Raw genomic sequence first — 27,520 nt, forward strand, 5'->3', positions numbered from 1 at the left:
TAAATATTAGGCTGCCAGAGAATGAATAATGGGTACACCCACAAAATTGAATGACTTGTTATATAGCCCTGAGAATGAATGAAATGCAACTTCACTCAACAACAAGAATGAATCCTAGTGATATGGTCAACATTTGTGTTCTCCCCCAAATTCATAAGTTGGAATCCTAAGGCCCAACAGATGGTATTAGGAGGTGGGGCCTTTGGCTTAACTCATGAGAGTAGAGGCCTCATGCATGGAATTCAAAGTCTTATAAAGGAGACCCCACAGAGATCCCTAACTCCTTCTGCTATACAAGAACTCTGCCAATAGGAAAAGGGCCTTCCCTGGAACATGCTGGCACCCTGACTTTCAGCCTCTAGAGCTGTGAGAAATAAATTTCTGTTTATAAATCTTTGGTATTTATTATAGGAGCCTGAATGGACTAAGTAACTTAGGAATATGTTTGTTAAAATAAATGTCCAGAACAGTAGATCAAAGTTCAAAAACATCACACATAAACAGACACACACACAAAACTAATTTTAAAATATACTGTTTAATAATGTACATAAATGTGAAAAGAAATGAAAGCAATATAAAAGTTGTGTAAACACAAGTCAGGATGGAGGTTACTTCTTAGGGGAAAGCAGTGGTACAGTATGAGGCCCACTTAGAAGATTTAAATTATTGGTAATATTTCTTGTCTCAGTTGGGGTGGCAAAAAGGCCGAATTAAAGGTAACGTTCATTATAACATATTAAAAATACTTAATCTGAACTTTCTATCCAAGGACTACTGGTTTGGGGGCATTATTAACTTATCCAGTGTAGCTGAGATCCTTTTTTTTTTTTTTTAAGATGGTACCCACCTACCATCCAGGCCTTCCGGCCTAACTACGTTATGAATGACTGAGGAGTTTAATCAAGGCCAAGAGCAAAAATGCAGCATCCCAAACCCAAGTACCTATTCGCACCATGCCTACAGCAACACCATTAACAGAACAGTAAAAACCCATGGAAAGCAGCAACAAAATCCTAGCTTAACTAGGACGCAAACAAAAGAGAAAAATCACGTGGTGCTTCCTCCCACGCCCGGCGCGCCGGTGATGTCACCAATCCGCGACAGGGCCATTGATTTCAGACTGAAGGTAGAGAGGGCTACGTGGTGGGGGAGGGCGGGGGGAGGGTCCGGGCGGCAGTGACTGTCTCTGGTGTCGAGTTGTGTCCCGGAGAATTACAGGACCCGGTAAGAGGTTTTTCCCTTCCCGGCCATCACCTTCTGTGGCCTGAACGCCCGGCTCCCACCGCCGCTCCAGTGTCGGGCGCTACTGGAAGAGGGAGCTCAGGGGCGCCCGGGTGGGCTGAGGGTGGCCGCAGGGCCAGGTTGGGGAGGCGGGGGTCGCGGGCAGCGGCGGGGCTCGGCAGCCTCGCGGGGAGGTGATCGCCGGGGGCCAAGTGCTCGTGTGCTTGCTCCGGGTGTGGGCGGCAGAGACTGCGCACGGATGCTCTGGCGCTCGTGCCAGCCAGAGCCGAACAGCTGGGTACCAAAGGCCCTTGTTTTCCTCTCGCCAACTCCCTCGCCTGAGGGAGAGTGACAGTAGAGCGAGGCGCCTGGGACTCGTTCCGGTCCGCTCCTTTCTGCGTCTTCAGCTCTGACTGCATAGGCCCGCGCCTCATCCCTGGGATAACATCCGCCGCCCTTGGCGTGCCTTCCACAGGGAAGGCGTAGGCGTCCGCCGTGTAGAGCCCACTGCGGGGTCACGGACACTGCGCTCCGCCTCGCTCTGGCCTTGGTGCAGGAAGCCTAGTTGCGTCACCTCCCTTTCCTTCATCTGGCTTGATTCTTGGGCCCCGCTAGAGGGTAAGCCTGCCTCAGGTGTGACGTGTTGATGTCAGAGTTTGGGAAACTTGTCTTTCAAAAAGGCCTTAGTACCTGTCACCGGATACTCCACGCAGTGTCGGGGTGTCCCAGCCTGCGGTAAGGGAGGGAGCAGAGCCTAAGCTGCTAAGGGAGGAGGATGTGCACACAGAGGCCTGCACAGTGGCTGATGTTGAGAGGGAGGCCGGATCTCTAGAACAGGCCACTGGGAGGGAGAACGCAGGAGCAACAAATTGCCCAGCAAATGTGAGTGATGATGCCAGTTTCTTTCTTTACTAAAGAAAGCCTGTTCCCATTGTGTCAGAGATCCTGAAATATCTTTTCCATTATTTCATTATTTCATAGTTGGGTGTGCTTACTGTATGAGAGGAGGGAATAGAGTAGAAAGAGGGCATGAACTTTGGGAGTCAGGTCTGCTTTGCCAGCTGTATGACAGTGACTGAGTTATTTAACCTTTCTACTCCTACCTGATCTTATCTACAAATGAGGATTATTATATCTACCTTGCAGGGTTGTTGTCAGAATTTGAAGTGTCTAGCTATTATTAGTAAGATCCAAGCACCCATGACTTGAACTTGCTTCCTTGCTGAAGGTTTCCTGTTGGTACAGCTGCTTGAAAAGCAGGGAAACTTTTTGCTATTCTGAATATTTGCTATTCTGCCAGATAGGATAAAGCAGAGTTGGGATGGGGGTGGGGAGACTAGAAACCCACCATCTCTCTACAGTAGATCATCAAATTTTAGAACTGGAAAAAGATTAAGCCTCACTTTATTCTCTTAATAATGCTTAGTTGCTTCATTCGTGTCTGACTCTTTGCAGTACCATAGACTGCATCCCAACAGACTCCTCTGTCCATGGGATTTCCCAGGCAAGACTACTGGAGGGGGTTGCCATTTCCTTCTCTATCTCTTAATTGTAACTTCTCTTTATTGAGCACTTGCTAGGTGTGTGACCCTGTAACCAGGCTCTTTACAGACACTAATTGATTTAATCCCTCCAGCAACCCAGTGCTATAATAAATATAATTCCCATTTTACAGATGCAGAAGATGAGCTTAGCCAAGTTTCTGACACTAGTTAATGGCAGAGTTGGAACTTGAACCCAGGCCCTCAGGCTCTATGGGGTTTGGGTCTTGTTATTTCTCAGCATCACCAACTCAGTGGACATGAATTTGAGCAAACTCCCAGAGATAGTGAAGAACTGACGTGCTGCAGTCCATGGGGTCAAAAAGAGTTGGACACGACTTAGCAACTGAATAACATTTCTCAATGACTTGAGCCCAGGCAGTGTGAGCCTAGTGTAGTGGGGGAAGGGAGGCATAAGCAGAGTTTAGAGGGCCAGTATTTGCTCTAAGAATAACATCTCATTGTCCGGTGATAAATTATCTTGTATTTTACATCTTGCCCAGCGTTGTCCAGATGTGAACCAAGATTTGGCCTTTTCATGCAGACAAAAAGGAAAGGCTCATGGGCACATGTGCTGGGATCATAGACACACAATAGATACTTGGAAAGAAGAAAACATCTCCAGATATTGTTACTTCAGCCAGGAGTAACATTGCTTAAGACAGTTTCCTTTAAGCTAGTTATTTTTATACTGTAACAGGGTGTAATGTGACCTTTCTTCTGATTTGAGGATTTAAAGATTTGAAGCTGTGATTCAGACCACGACTGGTATTATCTGTGACCAACTGATTTGAGTTTTCAAATATGTCAACCACAGGATCTGAGCTTTTGGGCTTTTGTAGTGATCTCTTGAGATACAGCAGTTTATTTTGCTCTAACATCTGTTAGACTTGGACCATAGTGAGTGCAGCTGCTTGAGTTAAGTTTCCTGGAGAACACTGGATGATCATTTGGTATCAGGGTTAGAGAATTCACAATATTAAGTTTGTCACAAAATTAAGTATTTGAGAAAGGTCTGTGATGGATGTGCATTCATGTGGGAATAGTAAATGGGTTTTAAACAGATGACATTCTTGGTGTTTTTGATCAGCTATTCTGTGTTGTTTCTCAGTTTGAAGATGACTTTCAGCTGTATGGTGAGTTATTAGGAACTTGGAAGATTTGCATAATCCACCCATGTAGATTGTGACAAATAAACTCTCAGTTCCTCCACCCAGGAAGCTCTCATTGCTGCTTCTGTACCCTCCCAGATGTCCTGAAGTCACCTATTTCATCACGTTTATCAGCCTTAATGGGAGAGATGCTTTTACATAATTTATCCTTCCTTTCCCTTTGTACCCCACCACCACCACACACAGAGTGAAGTTCTTTCCCCAGAAGGGTATATGCTAATCTAACTGTAAATAGCGGAAACCTAATGTAAGCAAAAAAGGATTGATTATTTAACTAGGCAGTCCAAAGGTGAACTTCAGGCATGGCTGGATCGTGAGACTGAAATGATGCCGTGAAGACTCTCTTCACCCTGCCTTTCTCTGCTTCTTTTTGTTTGTTGCCCTCATTCTTTTCTGCTGTTTTCTCTGTTCATATTGAAAAAGGTGACTTCTGGCAGCCCCAAGCCTATGACCTTATAGCTCACTTCTAGCATTGTAAACTAGTCATGTAGACAAGGAGCAACGGATGCCATGATTAGGCAAGTCTGTGTCACAGGCCCACTTTTGAAGGCAGGAGTGAAACTTCTTCCACAACGGCATGGGATGGGAAGTGCAGAAGTAAGTACTAGGCAGGTGAAAACACCAATGATTGCTTCAAGTGTGTGTGCGTGCATAGGCATCTGTGCTGACATGTGTGCTCATATCCCACTTCTCTGAGGCATTCCCAGAGTCTTTCAGCTAGAGTGAAGCCACCTGGTGTTGTTTGTCCATCGCACATTGTTATTTTGTTATGGCATCGATCGCGTTCTTTCTATCTTTTCCTTGCCTTTGCGTCTGCTGTTTGGGTTGTGTGTGTGTGCATGCACACACTCACACACACTGTTTTGGCTGATTGACTTCCTTGGGTTCAGGCCATGCTTCTCTTCCCAGACGCTTTCTTTGACCTCCATCAATTAGGAAGTCACATAAACCCCTGAGCACAACCCCATTGTGGATTTGATTTCTCTTTGATAACTGTCTATTTTCGGGTCAATTCTCTGCTAGACTGAGAGCCCCTTGAAGACAGAGGCTGTGCGCTCTGTATTTCTTACTTAGCTAAGAAATTAGCTGCATTATTTTTCTTCTTAGCACTTAGAACTAATTGACATTGTATATTTGTTTGTTGCCTGTCTTCTCACTAAAACATCAGTTTCATGAAAATAATGAGGAAAGAAATTTTTGTTTTGTTTACCACTGTATCTCTAGGGTCTAGGACGGTGCCTGGCACATAGTATGTGCTTAATAAGTGTTTATTGAGAATAACTGAAAATCTACTCACAGGGAGAAAATGATGCCACTGTGTTGATTAGGATTAATCAACATTATTAATCTGCATGATAGATACAGTTGTCACTGTAAATGTCTGTAAACACAGGTATGCAGGTGCCATCCCAGCAAGGCAGAACCTGTCTCCCCGTGTGCATGTGAACCGGCAGAGGTGAAGGGTCAAGCCCCAAGGAACAGCCACCTGGAAATTCCACCCTGTGAGATATTTCACCCCCTGAAACCCTCCTGAACTATGATGTTGTTCAGTTGCTAAGACCCGTCCGACTCTTTGAGACCACATGAACTGCAGCATGCCAGGCTTCCCTGTCCTTCATTGTCTCCTGGAATTTGCTCAAACTCATGTCCATTGAGTCAGTGATGCCATCCAACCATCTCATCTTCTATCGTCCCCTTCTCCTCCTGTTCTCAATCCTTTCCAGCATCAGTGTCTTTTCCAATCAGTTGGCTCTTCACACCAGGTGGCCAAAGTATTAGAGCCTCAGCTTCAGCATCAGTCCTTCCAATGAATATTCAGGGTTGATTTCCTTTAGGATTGACAGGTTTGATGTCCCTGCGGTCCAAGGGACTTTAAAGAGTCTTTTCATAGTCTAAACTATGATAGGTAGGATATTAAGGCTTTTTTCCATAGTTTGAGTCTTTCCCCGCCCCCCCCCCCCCCTTAGAGTATTTATCTTTAAAACATTTCCTTGAGCACTTACAATGAGCCAGGGAAGGTTTTAAGTCCCTTAACAATTCATTCTTTGACTGGAGTTTGGGGATCAAGGGTTGTGAAGTTTAAACCTTTTTTTTTTTTTAATACCCAAACATTCAAAAGAGGCTTAAAAAAAAAATTCCAAACTAGAAATTATAAACGAAATGAGACCCCTTTCCATCCAGCTTATCTCACCCTCCAGGGGTACAGCTACTACTAATAGCTTGGTGTGTATCTCCTCCCTTCCTTTTCTTGGACTTTTACATAAAATATACTCCATCTTCTTGTCATTGTTTGGCTTCTCACCCAGATGTTCTGCACGCCGATCTGCACCTTGCCTTCTCCATAGCCATCTCAAGGCGCTTCTGCTGTGCCCAGCGCTGCTCCCCAGGAACAGCACCCTGGCTTGGGGTGAGTGGCAGAGCCAAATGTGGGGGGACTTGCAGCACAGAGTGCAGTCTGGCCTTCAGCACAGCGGCTGCTCAGGTGTTGGTCTTTGGGCCTCTCCCAGGGAGGGCCCAAACCCACATCCATCTTCCTGGTGCCTCATCTTCAGGGAACCCTACTCATGCCACATCTAAGCCCCAACAGAAAAAGCGGAGCAGTGATACCCTCCTGTTCTAAAGAAGAAACAAAATTACACAAAAAAAGTAATTTTCTTACCATTAGAGGCTGGAGGTGAGAGGGCTGTTGTTTAACCCCACTCTCACCCCCAAATATCTGGGCCTCCCTTCTACCTAGCTGCAGTACCTTCTTGTCCTCATTTGCTTCCTTAAAAGTGAGTAAGACTGTGGCTGAATCATGTTGATGTATGACAGAATGATACATGCGCACTAATAAAACAGTTGCTGCTGCTGCTAAATCACTTCAGTCGTGTCCGACTCTGTGCGACCCCATAGACGGCAGCCCACCAGGCTCCCCCGCCCCTGGGATTCTCCAGGCAAGAACACTGGAGTGGGTTGCCATTTCCTTCTCCAAATAAAATAGTTATCCTCCTATTAAAAATAAATAATTATTTTTTTAAAGTGAGTACAAGTTTACACGCCAATCTGAGTTTACACTGCAATGCCTCTCCATTCCCTGTGCCCCTGACTAGCCCTGCCCTCTCCAGGACTGGGTATTTTAACTGAAAGAGGAAAATCTTGGCTAACTTGAAAAATAGTGTCTCATTTTAATTTGCACTTTTGGTTATGATTTAGTTTGAACTGTTTTTTGTTAACCATTTTTATTTCCATTTTAAAAATTCTGTTAATTTGTGATTTTGTCTATTTGCTTGTTGTCTCTAAATGATTTTGTTTATAAATTATACAAATTATCTAAAAAATGAGTATGTGCTGATTATAAAAAGCAAAAAACTCTTATGTGCTGTAAATACCCTTCCAGTTGGTTGGTTGCTATCAAATTTTGGCTTTATTAAATATACAAAACCTGTTTTTCATTCTCCTGTAGACAAATTTTGTCCTTTTTGATTTCTTCCTTTGTACGCTTAAAAATATTTTTTCTTCATTCTGTGTCCTAAAGGTTTGCTTTTTGACATATGACTAAAAAGTTAATATTTGGTTTTATTTCAGATTTTAACAAGGTATTTGATGAAAATATTGTCCAGTGTTTTATTTTATTTTTTCTCTTTTGCTGTCTCGTACACAGGGTTATTGTTACCATCTTTCTAAATTCCATATATATGCCTTAGTATACTGTATTGGTGTTTTTCTTTCTGGCTTACTTCACTCTGTATAATAGGCTCCAGTTATTCTTACTTAATGAAGAAAGCGCAATTTTCAACACTCTGTCCAGTGTTTTAAATAAAAGCAGTTTTAATTAAATAAAGGTCTATGTTTTGTTTTAAAGATACATTAGTGTGTATGTATCATATATTTTTCCTTTTTTAAATTTAGTAGAATATCAAAGCTTACTCCACAAAACTGACTTCAAATATATGTATAATTGTAATCATTTTAATGTTCTTAAATTAAGCATTTTATAAATTGCTGCATAAGATGTTTATCTCTTGCTATTGATCTGGTTTAAAGAAGCAGTCTTGTTCGGCTAACAGCTTCTCAGTGTAGTCAAAATGATGAATTTAGCCTCGTCCAATTCCCTCGTCTCAAAACTTCCCTAAATCTCTTTTTGAGATATAATCATATACAATAAACATTTTATGAATATGATATGGTATTCACTGAATACCATTCAATAAATTTTGGCAAATACAGATACCCATTTAATTACCTCCAAATCAAGAAGATAAAGGATTTCCCTCACTGCAGACAGTTCCCTCATGCACCTTTCTAGTTACCAGTATACCCAGAGGCTACCACTGTTCTGATGTCTATCATCATAGATCAGTTTTTGCCTCTCTAAAATGTCATGTAAATTGAACTATTCAGTATGTACTTTGTGTGTGGCTTCTTTTAGTGAGGTTCAACCACGTTGCATGTGTCACTATCTGCTTTATGCTTGCGTACTAGTTGTTTAATTCATTCATCAGTCTCTGGACTCTGGGGTTGTTTCCAGTTTGTGGCTATCAAGAATAAAGTTCTATGAACATTCTTTTTCTTCTTTTTTTATTGTGGTGAAAAAACACATAAAATTTACCAAATTAACCATTTTCAAGTGTATAGTTCAATGGTATATGTATATTCACGTGGTGAAACCAATCTCCAGAACTTTTTCATTTTCTTTTCTTTTAATATATATTAATTATTATATTTTTTGGCCATGCAGCATGCAGGATCTTAGTTCCCTGACCAGGCATTGATTCTAATAGGCTCCCTGCAGTGGAAGCAGTCTTAACCACTGGACCGCCAGGGAAGTCCCAGAAGTTATTCATTTTCAAATCTAAAACTCTGCACCCATTAAACAACTCTCCCTCTTCCCTTCTCCCTGTTCCTGGTTCCATAAACATTCTTGTGTAAGTCTTTTTGTGACCATCTCTTTTCATTTTCCTTGAGTAAGTACCCAGAAGTATAGTGCCTGAGCCATAGGGTATTTGCATTATTTAGCCTTAGAAGAAACTGCAAAACAGTTTTGAAAGTGGTTGTACTGTTTCACATTCCTTCCCACCAACAGTGTATAAGAGTTCTAGTTTCTCCATATCCTCACCATTAGATATTATGAGGGATTTTAAAATTTTTTATTTAACAGAGAAGCCTGGTCTGCTACAGTTGCAAAGAGTCAGACACAATTTATCGACTCAGCAACAACAGACAAATAGCTATGATGTGGTATTTTGTGATTTTATCTCATCATATCTTAATCATTTATTTACATGGCTGTTTTCATCTAGACTGAGATTATTCCAGGCGAGGTTCATACAGTAGGTAGTTATCTTTTTCTTATTAACTTTTTCCCTCTTACTTTGATGCTTTATTATAAAAAACTTGAAAGTTGAAGAAGCTATTAAAATGAATAAAATGCCTGGTAATCCCACCTCTCAGACATTGTGAACATTCTGCTCTCTTTCACATGATGCTGTGTTGGTCAGCCCACAGATAGGGCAGTTCCAGGGAAGGTTGATACAGCAACTCAACGTTGTCCCAGCCCTCTGCTCTGCCATCCTCAGGGCACCATTTATTCACAGCAAGGAATTTTTGTCACAGAAAGCCCCTGACAGACTTCCTTTTGTTTTGCTGGCCAGAGTTGTATCACATGTATCACTGGCAAGAGGAGTGGAACTGCCAAAACCGGGGTAGATTAGGCTAATCAGGGTCCGTCCTCTGACCCCGGGGAGGGAGCCTGGCCTTCTCCAAGGACTGTGGCCAGAACCAGGGGTCTGTCAGGAAGGAAGGCAGAGTTCCCGGGCAGGCACTCAGCCCTGTCTGCCACTTAGTCATGTTGTTTTTCAAAACCCTAACTGTTCTCTATTTAAATGTTATGTCTTTCCCCCTATAATGAACTAAACATCTTCCATGGCGTTAACTCTTCATAAATACGACTTTTATGTATTGTATAATTTATGACTGTACCACAGGCTACTTGACCACATCTCTAGTTTTGGACATTAAAGATGTTTTCAGTTTTTTGCTATTGTATGCAATTCTATAGCCAGCCTAAATTTCTGTGCTAGATTTCAAATTATCTTCCTCAAGATAGGTTTTTATGAAAAAAAATAAATAAAGGTAGGTTTTTATGATTGCACTATTAGTTATACTTATTAATAATTATGTTGCAATATGATTACAATATTAATAATGATTGTTGATTATTGCATGGCGTTATTAATATATTTAAGACTTCTGACACACGTTGTCCGATTGCTTTGTTAAAAAAAAAAGAAGGCATCTTAATCTTACCACCATCTAGGAGGGTGCCTGTTTCTCCTCCTTTCCTTATTTTTTACTTTTCTCCTTTCTTTTTCTTTCAGTCATTAATGTATATTCCTTTGGCAGATATTTGTGGAATATCTTTGACAGCCAAAGCACTGTACTGGGTCATGAGGGTACAAGACTAGTACTGCTCAGGACAGACTGACAAAGATCATGCAGTTGTGTAACTATAGCTACTGTTAAGTATTATGAAGGAAGCTTCCTAGGGTTATAGATACTATAAGGTTCATATGCCTTCTGGCATAGGGACAGGACTGGAGGAGAAAAGAGTCTACAGCATGGCTTTTTCAAGGCTGCAAGAGTGCTCTGTGGCTACTGAGCAAACAGGATGGACGGTGCTTTTTGTGACATGAAAGGATAGGCTTGGCTGGAGAGTGGGAATCGCTGCCCTTGTTATAGACTTGGGCCTTTATGCCAGGGTAACAGATAGCCAAAAAAGGGTTAAAGAAGGGAGGTGATGGTGACCTAACCATCTTTGAGAACATTTTGGAGGGGGCCAGAGTGGATTCCTAGAATCTAAGATTAGATTGTGAAGGTAGCCATGGAGTCACCCCAGCTGGCACTGGTTTTTTTTTTTTAATTGCTGATTTTATGAATGAAAATGTAAGTTGTATTATAAATGTGATTGAATATCTCCCCACGCATTTGCACTTCCTTTTTTGTGAATTGGCTTTTTGTCGACTGCAGCATTAGTGGGAACGGCATAGTGTAATGGCCAAGAGCACCCGCCCCAGAGCCAAAGTGCCTGAGGTTGAATCCTGGCTCTGCCAGTACTGACTTAGTTATCTTAAACAACTTTGGTCCACCTCAGCTTCCCCTGCTCTACCATGGGGACAGGAACAGTGCACCTCTCTTATAAGGCAGTTGTGAAAATTAAAGGGTAAACCACACGCTGGTACATATGAGCTCTCCATATGCGCGTGCTGTCTTATTTCAGGTACATGGGCTTTATGTATACATACATACGGATTAACTCTGTCTTGTGCATAGCTGTGATTCCCTGTTCATTTCCATTTTTTAATTTATATTACTTTTTAAAAACTTTTTACTGTGAACATTTTCAAACATCGTGTCACTATTTTGAAGTACAAAAATCTATCTGCAGTAAACAGATGTCAGTCTTCTCCTTTGTGATGTCTTCCATTCCTGTGAAACAGGTCAAGTCATACCCAAAGATTTTGTTTTTCAGTGTTTTTATTCAAAATGCTTTACAAATAATCCTTTAATCCGTTTGTAATTTATTTTGGTTTATTAATATCAGGCAAGGCTCTAAATCTATTCTTTACCTCCTCTGCACATTCATAGGGGGTTTGATTTAGGTTGTACCTGGCTGGCCTAGTGTTTTTCCCCGCTTTCTTTAGTTTAAGCCTGAATTTGGCTATGAGAAGCTGATGATCTGAATAGATTTAAGGGATTAGAACTTGTAAACAGTGTGCCTGAAGAACTATGGACAGGGAAGTCCATAATATTGTACAGAAGGCAGCAAACAAAATCACCCCAAAGAAAAAGAAAAGCACGAAGGCAAAGTGGTTATCTGAGGAGACCTTACAAATAGCTAAAGAAAGAAGAGAAATGAAAAACAAGGGAGAAAGGGAAAGATATATCCCCAAAAACGCAGATTTCCAAAGAACGGCACAGAGAGACAAGGCCTTCATCAATGAACAGTGTATAAAACTAGAAGAAAACAACGGAAGGGGAAGACTAGAGATCTCTTCAGGAAAATAGGAGGTATCAAGGGAACATTTTGCCCAAAGATGGGCACAATAAAGGACGTAAATGGTAGAGACTTAGTAGAAGCTGAAGAGATTAAGAGGAGATGGAAAGAATACATGGAAGAACTGTATAAAAAAGGTCCAGATGAACCCTATGACTATGATGGTGTGGTTAGCCACCCAGAGCCAGACATTAGGGAAGGTGAAGTCAAGTGGGCCTTAGGAAGCACTGCTGTTAATAAAGCTAGTGGATGTGATGAAATTCCAGTAAAACTATTCAAAACTCTAAAGGATGATGCCGTCAAGGTGTTGCATTCAATATGTTAGCAAATCTGGAAGACCCAGCAGTGGCCACAGGACTGGAAAGGTCAATCCTCTTCCCAGTTCCCAAGAAAGTAGTACTAAAGAACGTGTTCACCATTGGACAGTTGCACTCATCTCCCATGCTAGTAAGAGCATGCTTAAAAATCTTAGATGCTAGGCTTCAGCATTATGTGAACTAAGAACTTCCAGATGTCCAATCTGGATTCAGAAAAGGAAGAGGAACCAGAGATCAAATTGCCAACATTCACTGGATCATAGAGAAAGCTAGGGAATTCCAAAAAAACATCTACCTCTGTTTCATCAACTACACCAAAGCCTTTGACTGTGTGGATCATAATAAACTATGGAAAGCTCTTAAAGAGATGGGAATACCAGACCATCCTACCTGTCTCCTGAGAAATCTGTATGTAGGTCAAGAAGCAACAGTTAGAACCTTGTATGAAACGAGTGGTTCAAGGTTGAGAAAGGATACTACAGGGCTGTCTGCTGTCACCCTGTTTGTTTAATCTATACGCTAAGCACATCATGAGAAATGGGCTGGGTGCGTTATCTGGATGTAATCAAGGCAAGAGAAACATCAACAACCTCAGATATGCGGATGATACCACTCTAATGGCAGAAACTGAAGAGGAACTAAAGAGCCTCTTGATCAGGGTGAAGGAGGAGAGTGAAAGAGCTGGTTTAAGACTAAATATTAAAAAAATATATAAGATCATGGCATCCAGCTCCATTACTTCATGACAAATAGAAAGGGAAAAGGTTGAAGTAGTGGCAGATTTCCTCTTCTTGGGCTGTAAAATCATTATGGATGGTGACTGCAGCCATGAAATTAAAAGACTCTTGCTCCTTGGCAGGAAATCTATGACAAACCTAGACAGTGTGTTGAAAAGCAGGAACATTACTCTGCCGACAAAGGTCCGTGTAGTCAAAGCTATGGTCTTCCCAGTGGTCATGTATGGTTGTGAGAGCTGGACCATAAGGAAGGTGGAGCACTGAAGAATTAATGCTTTTAAACTGTGGTGTTGGAAGAGACTCTTGAGAGTCCCTTGGACAGCAAGGAGATCAAACCAGTCAGTCTTAAGGAAAATCAATCCTGAATACTCATTGAAAGGACTGATGCTGAAGCTGAAACTCTAGTATTTTGGTCATCTGATACGAACAGCTGACTCATTGGAAAAGTCCCTAATGCTGGGAAAGATTGAGGGCAGAAGGAGAAGAGGGCATCAGAGGATAAGATGGCTGGATGGCATCACTGATGCAATGGACATGAACTTGGGCAAACTTTGGGAGATGATAAGGGACAGAGAGGCCTGGCATGCTGCAGTCCATGGGGTCACAAAGCGTTGGACGTGACTGGGCGAATGAACAACAATAAAGGCTTTAAGTCAATGTTTTTTTTTTTTCCCAAAATTTAACATTTTTATTTTGTGTTGGTGTATAGCTGATTAACAATGTTGTGATAGTTCCAGGTGAACAGTGAAGGGAATCAGCCGTACATATACATGTATCCACTGTGGCTCAGACAGTAAAGAATCTGCCTGCAATGCAGGAGACCTGGGTTAGGTCCCTGGGTTGGGAAGATCCCCGGAGAAGGAAATGGCAACCCACTCCAATATTCTTACCTGGAGAATCCCATGGGCAGAGGAGCCTGGCAGGCTACAGTCCATGGGGGTCACAAAGAGTCAGACACAACTGAGCGACTAAGCACAGCACATTCTCCCCCAAATCCACTTCCAGTCCAGTCTGGCATATAACCTTGAGTAGAGTTCCATGTGCTGTCTTTGTTGGTTATCCATTTTGAATATAGCAGCGTGTACATGACCGTCCCAAACTCCCTAACTATCCCTTTGCCCTGGCAACCGTAAATTCGTTTTCTAAGTCTGTGAGTCTCTTTTTGTTTTGTAAGTAAGTTCATTTGTATCATTTCTGTTTAGATTCCACATATAAGGGATGTCATATGATAGTTCTTCTTCTGTATCTGACTGACTTAACTCAGTATGACAATCTCTGGGTCCATCCATTTTGCTCAGGTGGCATTACTTCATTCTTTTCCTGGCTGAGTGATACTCCGTTGCATATGTGTACCCCATCTCCTTTATCCGTTCCTCTGTTGATGGACATTTAGGTTGCTTCCATATGGGTCTTGGCGCTTGTAAACAGTGCTTCAGTGAACATTGGGGTACATATATCAATGGCAACCTCACGCCAGTATTCTTGCCTGGAAAATCTCACAGACAGAAGAGCCTAGTGGGCTACCGTCCATGTGGTCGCCAAAGTCGGACACAGCTTAGCAACTAAACCACCACCACCATCCCTTTGGGTCATGTTTTTCTCCAGGTATATGTCCAAGAGTGGGATTACAGGGTCATATGGTAGCTCTATTTTTAGTTTTTTAAGGAACCTCCATACTGTACTCCGTAGTGGCTGTACCAAATTACATTCCCACCAACAGTATATGAGGGTTAAATAGATCTTTTTTTGTCCTAGAAAGCCTATCAACCAGCCAAGCTCCATATATAGACTAATTGATCTTCCCCTTGCTGCTGCTTTTGGCTCCTGTCATGCATTGGATCTGTACACACACTAGGGCCTATTAGGAAATGTGGTTCTGCTCTGTAGCTCCATTCTGGTATTATACTAGCACTGCTTTGATTTAATCAGTATGGCTGTCCTCTTTTTAACAAGTATTTTGGCTATCCTTGCTTGTTTTTTCTTGCACTTGAACTTTAATCATTTTGTCAGGCAACCACTCCTTACTGCCCCTAACCTCATTAGAATTTGCAGTTAAACTGCTGTTTGATTTGGCAGTCATAAACTGTTTAGCCATCACATTTGTAACTGATGTATCCTTCTGTTTAAGACAGTTATTCCTCAACAGAGTTTCGTACTTTTCCACACATTTTCATACATTAGGCTCTTCACATTTTTTAGAATTATTCACATATTTCCCTTCTTAGTTTTAATTAAAAAAAATATTTTGTCTATTTATTTGGCTGCCTCAGATCTTAGTTGTGGCATGCAGGACCTTCCTTGCATCATGTGGGGGCTTTGATTGCAGCAGACAGACTTACATTTTGGCGCGTGTTCAGTAGTTGGGACATGCGGGCTCCGTAGCTGCAGCACATGGACTTAGCTGCTCCAAAGCAGATGGGATCCTAGTTCCCTGACCAGGCAATGAACCCACGTCCCCTGCATCGCAGGGCGGGTTCTTAACCACTGGACCACCAGGAAGTCTCTGTTTACCTTTTTTAAAATGTTTTATTTGCTGTTAAGAATATAGTGTTTTTCATATAAGGAAGTGTTGTGTTTTGTATATTTCTCTTACATCCAGCCATATTCCTTGGTGATCCAAAGAGTTTGATGGTGATCCAAAGAGTTTCAATCGTCTTGTATCAACTAGGATTATGATATCATCTGCAAATGTTTTTCTTTCTTTTTTTGTCAATTTATCTCTTCTGTTTTGTGTTACAGTATATGCTAGGATTTTCAGAATAATGTTAAATACCATATTTCTTTGATTTTAAGACCACTGAGCATAAGAACATGTTATCAATTTAATAATAGTTTTAGGGACTACTAGTTGCAATATCCCAATATATAATATCCATGCATATAATTCATGGGCTTCCCAGTGGTAAAGAATCTACCTGGCAATGCAGGAGGCATGGGTTTGGTCCCTCAGTTGGGAAGATCCCCTGGAGAAGGAAAAGGCAACCCACTCCAGAACTCCTGCCTGGGAAATCTCATGGATAGAGGAGACTGGCAGGCTACAGTCCATGGGGTCACAAAAGAATCAGACATGACTTAGCAACTAAACAACAACAATATGTAATTCACATCCCAAAGTCAGAAATGTCTGGAGTACATCTCAGAATGGAGGAAGTAAGATTATGGTGGTAATGGTGGCCCTCTTTATTTTTTGTTGTAGTGGGAATTCCTAATTATTCCATTTTAGATATGATATTGGCTGTTGGTTTATGATCAGTAGTCTTTGTTATATTATAGAAATAACCTTTCCTTCAAATAAAACAAAAGAAAATTGCTGGACAGAAATGAGAAGGCGGTGCTGTTTAACTAAAAAGTGGGAATCGTGACTGTGCGTGTGTTGTCTATGCCAGCTGGTCTCTTTCCACCTTTTCTGTGATAGCCCCCAAAATGCAGAAATCTTGGCTGCACAGCAAGGTCTGTGCTAGTCCTTCACCCAGAGCTCCCTGATTGGCACAATCTATGGAGGATGGTGTCTTTGTTTCCTGCAGCTATGATGACAAATGACCACAGATTTGGTGGCTTACAACCATAGACATCTATTCTTTCACAGTTCTTGAGGCTTGAAGTCAGTAGTGTTACTGGGTTGAAATGCAAGTTTTACAGGGCAGTGCTCTCTCTCGATGCTCTCGGGGGGAGTCAGTCCTTGCCTCTTCCAGCTTCTGGTATCTGGCTGCATTGCTTGGCTCGTGGCCACATCACTCCCATCTTCAAGGCCTGCATCTTCAAATCTCTTTCTGCCATGTCTTCACACACCTTCTCCACTGTATGCATAGATGGAAATTTTTTTTTCCTGAACTTGTCAATGCTGAAGGAAATGCTTTTAAAGACATATGTTAGGAATTTTTGTTCTCTCGCTAAGTCGTGTCCGACTCTTTGCGACCCCATGCACTTCAGCACCCCAGGCTTCCTTGTCCTTCACTGTCTCACTGAGTTTGCTCAACTCGTGTCCATTGAGTCAGTGATGTCATCCACCCATTCCATCCTCTGTCACCCCCTTCTTCTCTTGCCCTCAATCTAGCAAAGCCTTATTCCTTCCTTTTGGGAAGAAAATTGTGGTCACCTGGAAATGGCTCTAGGTCAATTCCCAGAAAGTCAATCCACTGAAATTCAGTTCCACAAAAGCCCCTCAACCTTGCCTCCTCCTACTGACCCCCAGTCTCCTCCTCAGTCTCAGCTTTCATCTACAGGGAGTGGGCAAGCTACATTTCCTTTAATACTGTTGTGAAGGCAGGATAAAAACTGGTCAATTAAGGCTAGATGCTTAAAGAAAAAAGTAAAGAAAGAAAGCAAAGGCTTTCTGCCCACTTCCCCTGGAAACACTGCAGAATTCAGGGGCAGGGGGACAGGGGCTGCCCTCAGGCCTGCCTCCAACAGTATTGGACTTGGCCCCTCTGCTTCCTACAAGCCATGGAGATGAGGACATTGCCCTTGCTGGAAGCTGGGACTGAGCCCAGCCACTCATAGGCTAGGTCCTAGGGGAGAGAACGGAGAGAAGGCAAGAGTGAGAGGGAAGGTCCCCTCTTTGGACTTTGACTCAGTTCAGTTCAGTTCAGTCGCTCAGTTGTGTCCAACTCTTTGAGACCCCATGGACTGCAAGGACCCCATGCTTCCCTGTCCATCACCAACTCCCAGAGCTTGCTCAAACTCATGTCCATCGAGTCAGTGATGCCATCCAACCATCTCATCCTCTGTCGTTCCCTTCTGCCACCTTCAATCTTTCCCAGCATCAGGGTCTTTTCAAAAGTCAGTTCTTCTCATCAGGGAACCAGAGGATTGGAGTTTCAGCTTCAGCATCAGTCCTTCCAATGAATATTCAGGACTGATCTCCTTTAGAATGGACCGGTTGGATCTCCTTGCAGTCCAAGGGACTCTCAAGAGTCTTCTCCAACACCACAGTTCAAAAGCATCAATTCTTCAGCACTCAGCTTTCTTTATAGTCCAACTCTCACATCCATACATGACTACAGGAAAAACCATAGCTTTGACTAGACAGACCTTTGTTGGCAAAGTAATGTCTCTGCTTTTTAATATGCTGTCTAGGTTGGACATAGCTTTTCTTCCAAGGATCAAGTGTCTTTTAATTTCATGGCTGCAGTCACCATCTGCAGTGATTTTGGAGCCCAGAAAAATAAAGTCAGCCACTGTTTCCACTGTTTCCCCATCTGGATGCCATGATCTTGGTTTTCTGAATGTTGAGTTTTAAGCCAACTTTTTCACTCTCCTCTTTCACTTTCATCAAGAGGTTCAGTTCTTCGCTTTCTGCCATAAGGGTGGTGTCATCTGCGTATCTGAGGTTATTGATATTTCTCCTGGCAGTCTTGATTCCAGCTGGTGCTTCATCCAGCCCAATGTTTCTCATGATGTACTCTGCATATAAGTTAAATAAGCAGGGTAGCAATGTATAGCCTTGATGTACTCCTTGCCTGATTTGGAACCAGTCTGTTGTTCCATGTCTAGTTCTAACTAGACTAACAGTCTAACTTTGACTCAGTGGAACCCAAATGTGGACCAGTAGCTGAGCCTCTCTGGCCAGAGCCAAACTAGCTCAGTCAGGTCCTTCTTGCCAGACCAGCCTAGCACAGAAGACGTGGTTTCAGGGTGTCAGGACTTAGTGCATAAAACCACAAGCCATGTAGTTATCTTGTGTGTGTGCAGTGTTTATGAGACTAATTGTACATTCACACTTTAAACTTACGTGTAAAATACTCAGCGCAGGCGTGTAAGCCATTACTATTCATGTTATTTGGGCATTAGTAGTAGTATATCTTTAAAATATAATGCTTACCACAATGCCTCTAGATAGTTGATAAATACTATTTTTCTTCCTTCATTTACTGGGTAACTTTGAGCAGGTAGAGGCCACTTCTGGAGACCTGTGTTTTTTCCGGGGGTACCTGAGGCGTCTCTTGCTTTCTTGTAACTTCAAAAGCCAGTCTAGTCAATACCCTTAATAGAATATACATCAGCATAAAGACAGCTGGGGAGCACTGCTCAACCAGGTGGGCGGCTTCACTGTTCTGCCCACAGGAAGCCTTATAGGTTATCAAAGCAAGTCAGGTTATTATAGGAAGACCCTGGGAATTGTGAAAATTATGTTGATGTGGCAGTAGCTGTCTAGTAGAATAAAAAACCCAGTGATTAAATATTGAAACAACAAAAAAAGGCAATAAATGTATGCCTAGCGACTCTATGAATTGCTTGTCACGTATTTCCTAGGAGTTAAGATAAGAACATGAGTTTATTTAGGTGCAGATCCTCTTCTAAAATAGTGTGCTAGTATTTAAAATAACTCAGTAATTCATTACTTTTTTGATAATGTGCTGCAAGTTCAGTCGCACACGTTCACAGGCAGTCCATTTTTGTTGCAGTATCTGCTGTATGAGCAAATATTGAAGGAGTTTGCAGACGTCTGCTTTACAGTAGGGAGATAGATGATCCAACTGGATATAGCCCATATGTGCAGAAAAGTCTGGTTATGGGAAATGACAGACTAGAAAGACTGTTTTGTAAACACGCATCCCTGCACGCAGTAAGGGGCTTCCCAGGTGGCGCTAGTGGTAAAGAACCATCTAGCAGGAGATGCAAAAGACACGGGTTTGATCCCTGAGTCGGTAATATCCCCTGGAGGAGGGCATGCTAACCCACTCCAGTATTCTTGCCCGAAGATTCCCATGGACAGAGGAGCCTGATGGGCTATGGTCCATAGGGTTACAAAGAGTCAGACCCTACTGAAGCGTGCACACACGCACGTAGTCAGGTTAAACAGAAAATCCACAACAAGCCAAATCAATCATTACAAAGTGAGATTAACAGTTATATATATAGTTCAAAAACAAGGGTAGCAGGGTCTAGAAACAGAAACCAGCCCAGTAGTCCAGATGATAACACGTCCTTCCCCATAATTGGGCAAGGCCAGGTCCCCAAAGGCGCACATGGAGCCAGAGCTTGTCAGTGTTATGTGGAAGCCAGATTTCTGAGGACACTGAATGGGGGGCTTTTGGAGTAATACCGAATTCTAGACAGGAACTCTTATCACTTAGGCAGTTGTTAGCAAGTAACCTTAGGTAGTATGTTCACAGGAAGTCCCGCATTTGGGGCTACTGCCAGGCAGCAGATAGTCGCAAGCTCCTGGGGAGGTAAGTAGCGCCTGTGTTAGGAGAGCTGCATATATGTGTCCTTGGAGCCTGGATACACAGGGGAAACAGCAAGGGTAAGCACTGGTGAATTAGAAGTGGAGGTTTAGGGGGGCTTTGACCATGTGTGGGCTTCACCGGTGGCTCAGATGGTAAAGAATCTGCCTGCAATGCAGGGGAGCTGGATTTGATCCCTGGGTCAGGAAGATCCCCTGGAGAAGGGAATGTCAACCCACTCTAGCATTCTTGCCTGGAGAATTCCATGGACAGGAGCCTGGCGGGCTACAAAGAGTCAGACATGACTGAGCGACTAACACTTTCACACTTGACCATGTTTGCTCATCTCTGATTTTCTTGCAATCAACAAGAAAATTAACTGCAACTAAAGTGTTATTAATTAATACTTTAGATTACTTTTAAAAGAACTTCATCCAACTCGCCAGGCCCCTACAATAGAACAGCACAAAGACTGCTGTCACCACCTCACGACCCTGTGGGAGCTGAAACAATCACTGAGGGCAAGGAGATGAAACATTTATGAATAAGACTATTTGCAGTTACCGAGCTGCTGAGATTAAGTGACCAGAGCAGTTGTTCTTTTAAGGCATACACCGACTCTGTTTAGGAAACCGATTTCACCTTCCTGCTTCCCCCGTGCGTCCTGGGTTCATTCGATTCAAAGCCACGGAGGCAACAGCGATGCAGCTTCCCTGCACGGTAGCTGTGATGGGTGCTTTTCTGGATCATTCTTGTGGAAGGGTGAGAGGCCTTGGGATTGCTTAGCTTGAAGGCAAGAAAGCAGAGATGAGACATAACTCATTTTACTTAAATGAAAAAGAGAAGACACTGGAATTGCTACAGGAAGAGTTTACTGTTGTTTTTAACCTTTTAAACTTGTAAAGTACAGCACATACATACAGAAAGGTGCACAAAGCATCAGCGTGTGCCTTCATGAATTATTGGAAAGCCACGTATGCAGCCACCACCCAAGTCAAGAACTAGAATATCAGCGGCACCCAGAACATTCCTTTCCAGTCAAAACCTCTCCTTCCTACCCTAGAGATAACCAGCATCCTGTCTTTGATGCAGAGTATACTACAGTTGTTTTGCCTGGCTTGGGACTTACAAGTGGAACCGTGTCATATGTATATGGCTTCTTTCACTAATTATCACGTTTAGATGACTAATCACCTTGTTGCATGTGGTTATGGTTCTTTCATTTTTGTTGCTGTATAATATTCTCTCATAGGCAGATGTCACCATTTATCCATTTTCCTTTTGAAGAACATTTGGGCGGTTTCAGGTTGGGAGCGAATATGAATAATGCAACTACCAGCTTGCTATATGTGTGTCCTGGTCTAGGAGTGAAATTGCTGAATTGCGGGCTGTGTAGATTCACCCCTTTGCCAGGTTTCCTGTCTAACTAGGAGCTGTTCTGCACCCTTGCTCTCACATGCTCTCATCAGCTGGTTACAGTGCTTGTTTGATAATGGACAGTAACTCACTGAGGCTTTGCTTTGCATTTCCTTAATGTGATGAGATAGAGCACTGTCTCTTATGTGTACTGATATTTTTAATTTCCTCTTGTGACATTCGTGTGCCCCTGTTTTCCCCATTGTTTTTTCTACAGAGCAGTCTGTTATTCAGTCAACTAACCAGCCCCCTGAAGGCCACTATCAGGGACTGTGGGGAGTTCCCTGCCCCAGGAGAAGACTCTACAGCTCTAAAGGCAGATATATAGACAAGTAGCTCATAACACTGTGACAATCATGTGAAACATCAGTCCCCCCACCAGGCTGACTGTTGGCTGACGGGGCAGGACTCTTACTTGTCTCATGTCCTGAGTGCTTAACACAGTGTGTGGCGTGTGTTAGGTGTTTAGTGAAGTCTCTGTTAAATGAATGAAGACGAGGCATTTTCAGAGGATGGTGAAAGTGCTCTAGTAGGGGTAAGTGTTGAGTAAGAGAGAAGCACAAAATCAGGAACCACTAATTGCACCCCCTCCCCCACCGAAAGTGGGGCAAAGCTTCCCTTGGAGACAATATTTGAAGCAGATCTTGAAAGACTTTCACCAGAAGCTGTGGCGGAAGTATATTTAAGACTAGACTAGATTGCACAAAGGCACTGACAGGGAAGGAGCACTACACTAGAAATGTGAGCTGGCCGGGGGCGGGGGCTCGCACCAGCTGGGGGAATGGAGTGAGAGGATGGCGAGAAAGGGCGTCAGCTGGAGACGGTGCTGTGAAGGCACTGCCTTGTAAATCTCATAAGCAGTGTCCGCTGAAAAAATGCACAATCTAAAAATTGAAAGTTGCGTTTTATTCAGCGGACAAAACTGAGGACTTAAGCCCAGGACACAGCCTCTCAGATAACTCTGAGAGACTGCTCCAGAGATAAGGGAGGTGCCAGGATACATAGGAGTTATTTTAACAAAGACCAGGTAGTCAGAACACCAAGAAATTATTGTTAATTAAAGAAAACTGGATATAGCCTGTGTTTTCTCATCCTGAGTGTCCTCCAGGGGCACCATGACATGGTGGAGAGGGCTGCAGAGTTGGATGATTGGATGGATGGTGGGCATTGTTTTTAGCCTGAGTTCCCTCAGGGCTCACTATGGGGATAGTAATGTGATGACTTGATAGCTGCAACATCCTTTGCTTAACTGATTCAGCAGGCAATATTTTTCATTCACACAGTGGGGATAAAATTGAAATGAAATACAGAAAAGGAAAATTCTCACAGGTGAGCGGGGAAGAGAGCTGTTGAGCATTAGAACTATCTTTTCCTAGACATCTTGGACAAAATAGAGCAGTATATAAGCCTGATCATGAAATCAATGAACGAAAGTTACCTTTTTGAAAGCCATCATGTAACATAATGGAGTGTAGAGTGGTAATGAAGAGTGACTTTCTGCACTCACACCTGGATTTAGCAGCAGCATGGCCCTAGTGGAGCCTCCATTTCCACATCTGTAATTTGGGAATAATGCCCACCTTGCAGAGCTGTTGTGAAGATTAAGGAGATAAGGTGGGTCTTCCCTGGCTGTCCAGTGGTTAAGACTCCCACTTCCACTGCAGGGGCTCGCCAAAAAAAAAAGATGAGGCATGTAAAGGACTTCACCCTTGCCTGGATGGATGCTGAAAGGTTGGCATGGTTTTGTGATGTAGATCCTTAAGTCAGCTGCTGGTATTATTATCTTGCTACTACATGCTGGCTGTTATGTGGTCATGTTGATGCAGCCAAGATCTTGGCTTTGTCTGCCCACTAAAGCCAAATAAAAAATACAGAGACAGAGTTTGGAGGAAATAGAAAGGTGGCTTTAATCCTCAGCCAGTGGAAGGGAGAGCAGAGTAGGCTTGTTCTTCAAGAACTGTGACCCCCTCCCGGGAGGAATCTGGATTCCGCGGATGAGGCTCACAGTCAGGGGTCAGTGATGAGGAGCAAAGGTGTAAGGGTCTTGTATTCTTCCTCTTGCACTGTCATTGGCTGCTGTCTGGTAGCCCAGTTGTTGGGTCCACAGTCTTTCTTGACTTGTACTGTGGCCTCCTTTCTGTAATAATGCAAAAAAAAAAAAAAAAAAGAACTACAAGGAGTGGTCTGCAAAGAGTGCTAGAAAGGTGAGCACCAAGCACAGGATGTGATTAGCACAGAGTTAAAAGATAACAGATGCAGAAGGTAGCTCCTGCAAGGTCTGAGGCACAGGATTTAATTTACAAATCAGGTTAGTCTTGGTTATTGACTACAGATCAGAAACAGTTAAAAAAAGAAACTCAGGGCAAGGGAAAAAAGACCTTTTCCGTTTTTTTAACTGCAACAACATCAGTTAATATGCTCGAGTATGGGTAAATAGTTCAGTGAGGAGAGTTAGTCACTTGAAGAGCTTTGGGCCCCCCTTCCACTTTAGAGACACGTGGTCACCTTAGAGAGGATCTGGGAGTAAGAAAACAGAGCCCCAGACTCTTTTCTCCAGTGCTAGGTTTCGCAGGGGGGCTTTGTTCTCAGTTTGCTTTATCCCGTGTATTCCTGAGACAGCCATGAGGGATTTATGAGCTCAGTATTTTATAGCTGTTTTTCTAAAGAAAGCGTATCTTGCCCAGTTCTCATGCAAGGAAAGGATTAAACTTGTAATCGGAGCGAAACCAGACTTTCTCGGGCTCCTTTGCGCAAGCCCCGCCCCTCGGCCAAACTTTCCAAAGAGGGAGGTCCGTTTGAAGAAACGAAAGTGAAATTGAACCGGAGCCATTTCCCAGCCCTGCTCCCAGCTTGAAGCTCCCGGCTCCCTGCTCCCGGGGCTTGAGTCGACTCCAGAGGCGCCCCCTGCGTCTGGGAGGCCCACGGCCTGCCCTGGCAAAGGTCCAGCTGCGGAGGGTCGCGCTGCTGGCTGCGGGCGGGCACCGGAACATGCCTGGGGCGCGCCATGGACCCAAGACAGGTAAGCCCCTGGGGTCAGGGCCCAGAGCCGGCGCGCCTGCAACCTGCTGGCCTGGGCTCATCTTATCCTCCTTCCCGCCCCTCCCCCCTGCCCCCACGTCCCTGTTTTCCTGCTTGACATATGCTTATTGTGTGAGAGCTTGTGTTTTCTTGCCAAGCAAAATTGCTATTCTAGGAATTCAGAAATTTGTGTCATGCTTATTAACTCTGTGTTGGGAAGATGAGGAAGAGGATTTGTGAGGGAAATGCACCTCCTCCCCCAGAGAACCAAGGCCTGAGCCCAGGTCAAGACAGCCCCCCTCTGCTTTTCTGCTAGGACCCCATGGCGGCTCAGTCCTGCCTTTAGCCACCTACCCCCGCGCCCCCACCTTGGACAGCCTGCTTGACTTTGAGCGTCTCCTCCTTAACCTGTAAGAGAAAGTTTATAGTGGCTTGACTCATTATCTCTAAAACCTGGGAAACCCTAGTGTCTTTCAACGGGTAATTAAACAAACTGGGATACATCCATATACTGGAAAACTGCTCAGCCGCAAAGGGCAGGAAATACTGCTGTATGCAACAACATGGACAAATCTCAGATCCATGATGCTGAGCAAAAGAAGCTGGACTTAAAACACTGCATACGAGTCCATTTAGATGACATTCTGGAAGAAAACCTACAGGGACAGAAGGCAGACCAGTCGCCAACAGGAGCTGTGTGTGGAGAAAGAAGCTGTTTACAAAGTGCATAAAAAACGTTTTGGGGAAAGGGAAATGTTCTGTATCTTGATCTCAGTGGTAGTTAAGAGGGCTGTGTGTGCTTTGACTCTGTATGGTCAAAACTCAGAGTGCTAAGTCGCTTCAGTCATGTCCAACTCTGTGCGACCCCATAGACAGCAGCCCACCAGGCTCCCCCGTCCCTGGGATTCTCCAGGCAAGAACACTGGAGTGGGTTGCCATTTCCTTCTCCAATGCATGAAAGTGAAAAATGAAAGTGAAGTCGCTCAGTCGTGTCCAACTCTTAGCGACCCCATGGACTGCAGCCTACCAGGCTCCTCCATCCATGGGATTCTCCAGGCAAGAGTGCTGGAGTGGGGTGCCATTGCCTTCTCCCAAAATTCAGAATTATACACCAAAATGGGTACATTTTACTGTATATAAATATACCTTAATTTTAAATACATGTAAAGTGTATGTACATGTGTGTATATGTGTGTGTGCGCGTGTACATACATGTATGTATACGTGTATTTTTTTTCCCTTCTTTAAAAGAATTAGGGACACTTGACTTGTGGGAAAAGCATTTTTTTATGCAAACCAGTATATTACCCTGTGGAGCCCATGTGGTAAAGGTGGGGGCTTCTCTCTTAACCTTAAATATGTGAGAATAGATTAAAGGGAGACTTTGAAAGGCATAAGTGACTTGTCACATAGTTCATATATACATAGGCATGAAGTTGGGTGAAGGGGGATGTTGAAGGATTTAAGAATGATCACCGTGTGGGTTGGTTTCCTCCTTTCTTGCTCTCAGTCCCACTCAGTAACTCTCCACGGGGCTGTTCTCAAGTGATGGTTTGGCTTTTAGGAAATTTTAGGGGGTATAAAGGAAAAATTAATAATCTCCCTCTAATTTTTCTCTAAAATAACTGTTGTTAACAAATTTGTGTTTCCCTTCCTTGTCTCTTTTCTCTGTGTTCTTTCTATCATGCATACACATTCATGGTTTTTTTTCCCTTTTGTTTATGAAAAAAGGCATTATAGCATACGTATTTGTCTGCAGCTTGCTTTCTTTGTTAATTTAACATTATATCATTCCTAAGTAGATAACACATTTTTTAGAAAACTGTGAGTACGGTTCCATAGCCTGAATGTGTCATGATTTGTTCTACTCTTTTTTAAATAGACATTCGAATATTTTACAAATTTTGGCCAAGAAGCAGCAGTTTAAATCTAGAAAGCATTGAGCTAGAAACTGACTTCAGCCACTTTGAAACAAAGTTCTTTCACCAAGGTCACTCAAAGAGCTAATCAGAAATCCCCTGAAGTCCCCATAATTGAGTCCTGTGAACCGAGCACTCACTGTACTCACAAATACCTCAGCCCTGGGGGGGTGTGCAGCAAGAGGAGCAAGAAAAGCAGTGATGAGGTGAAGAGTTGCATAACCAGCGATGGCTTGTTCATGCAGATGTTGGCTCAGGATCAGCTTTGTGCCGGCTACTATAACTGAAGTGTAGTCCTTGTACCCCAGAGGCTTTCTCTCAAGTTGACTGCAGTCTCCCCCACGCACTACATGGAGACCATTGAGAGTAGAGACGTTAGTGTAATTTCTAGGGCACCCAATATTATTAATCACCTTTGAGATACGCTACAATCCGTATGTGACTGTATGTGCCATTAAGAAAATCAGATCAGATCAGTCGCTCAGTCATGTCCTACTCTTTGCGACCCCATGAATTGCAGCACGCTAGGCCTCCCTGTCCATCACCAACTCCCGGAGTTCACCCAGACTCACATCCAGTGAGTCAGTGATGCCATCCAGTCATCTCATCCTCTGTCGTCCCCTTCTCCTCCTGCCCCCAATCCCTCCCAGCATCAGAGTCTTTTCCAGTGAGTCAACTCTTCGCGTGAGGTGGCCAAAGTACTGGAGTTTCAGCTTTAGCATCATTCCTTCCAAAGAAATGCCAGGGCGGATCTCCTTCAGAATGGACTGGTTGGATCTCCTTGCAGTCCAAGGGACTCTCAAGAGTCTTCTCCAACACCACAGTTCAAAAGCATCAATTCTTCGGCACTCAGCCTTCTTCACAGTCCAACTCTCACATCCATACATGACCACTGGAAAAACCATAGCCTTGACTAGACGGACCTTTGTTGGCAAAGTAATGTCTCTGCTTTTGAATATGCTATCTAGGTTGGTC

At 43.3% G+C, this 27,520-nt stretch overlaps 1 protein-coding gene across 6 annotated transcripts in view; it reads left to right on the forward strand.

Annotated features, from left to right (window-relative positions):
• The first annotated feature begins 1,079 nt into the window (after positions 1 to 1,079).
• ADAR (adenosine deaminase, RNA-specific) overlaps positions 1,080 to 27,520 on the forward strand; it is a 51,345-nt gene continuing 24,904 nt past the window's right edge. For 2 of the 6 annotated variants that reach the window (XM_010838338.1, XM_010838340.1), the window contains exon 1: positions 1,080 to 1,129. In XM_010838338.1, the coding sequence (XP_010836640.1) occupies positions 1,088 to 1,129 (42 nt within the window). In that variant the 5' untranslated portion in view covers positions 1,080 to 1,087. The other 4 variants (XM_010838339.1, XM_010838343.1, XM_010838342.1 and 1 more) reach the window with 4 other exon arrangements.

This window comes from Bison bison, unplaced genomic scaffold (genome assembly GCF_000754665.1).
Source record: "Bison bison bison isolate TAMUID 2011002044 unplaced genomic scaffold, Bison_UMD1.0 scf7180017864093, whole genome shotgun sequence".
NCBI classification, from domain to species: Eukaryota; Metazoa; Chordata; class Mammalia; order Artiodactyla; family Bovidae; genus Bison; species Bison bison.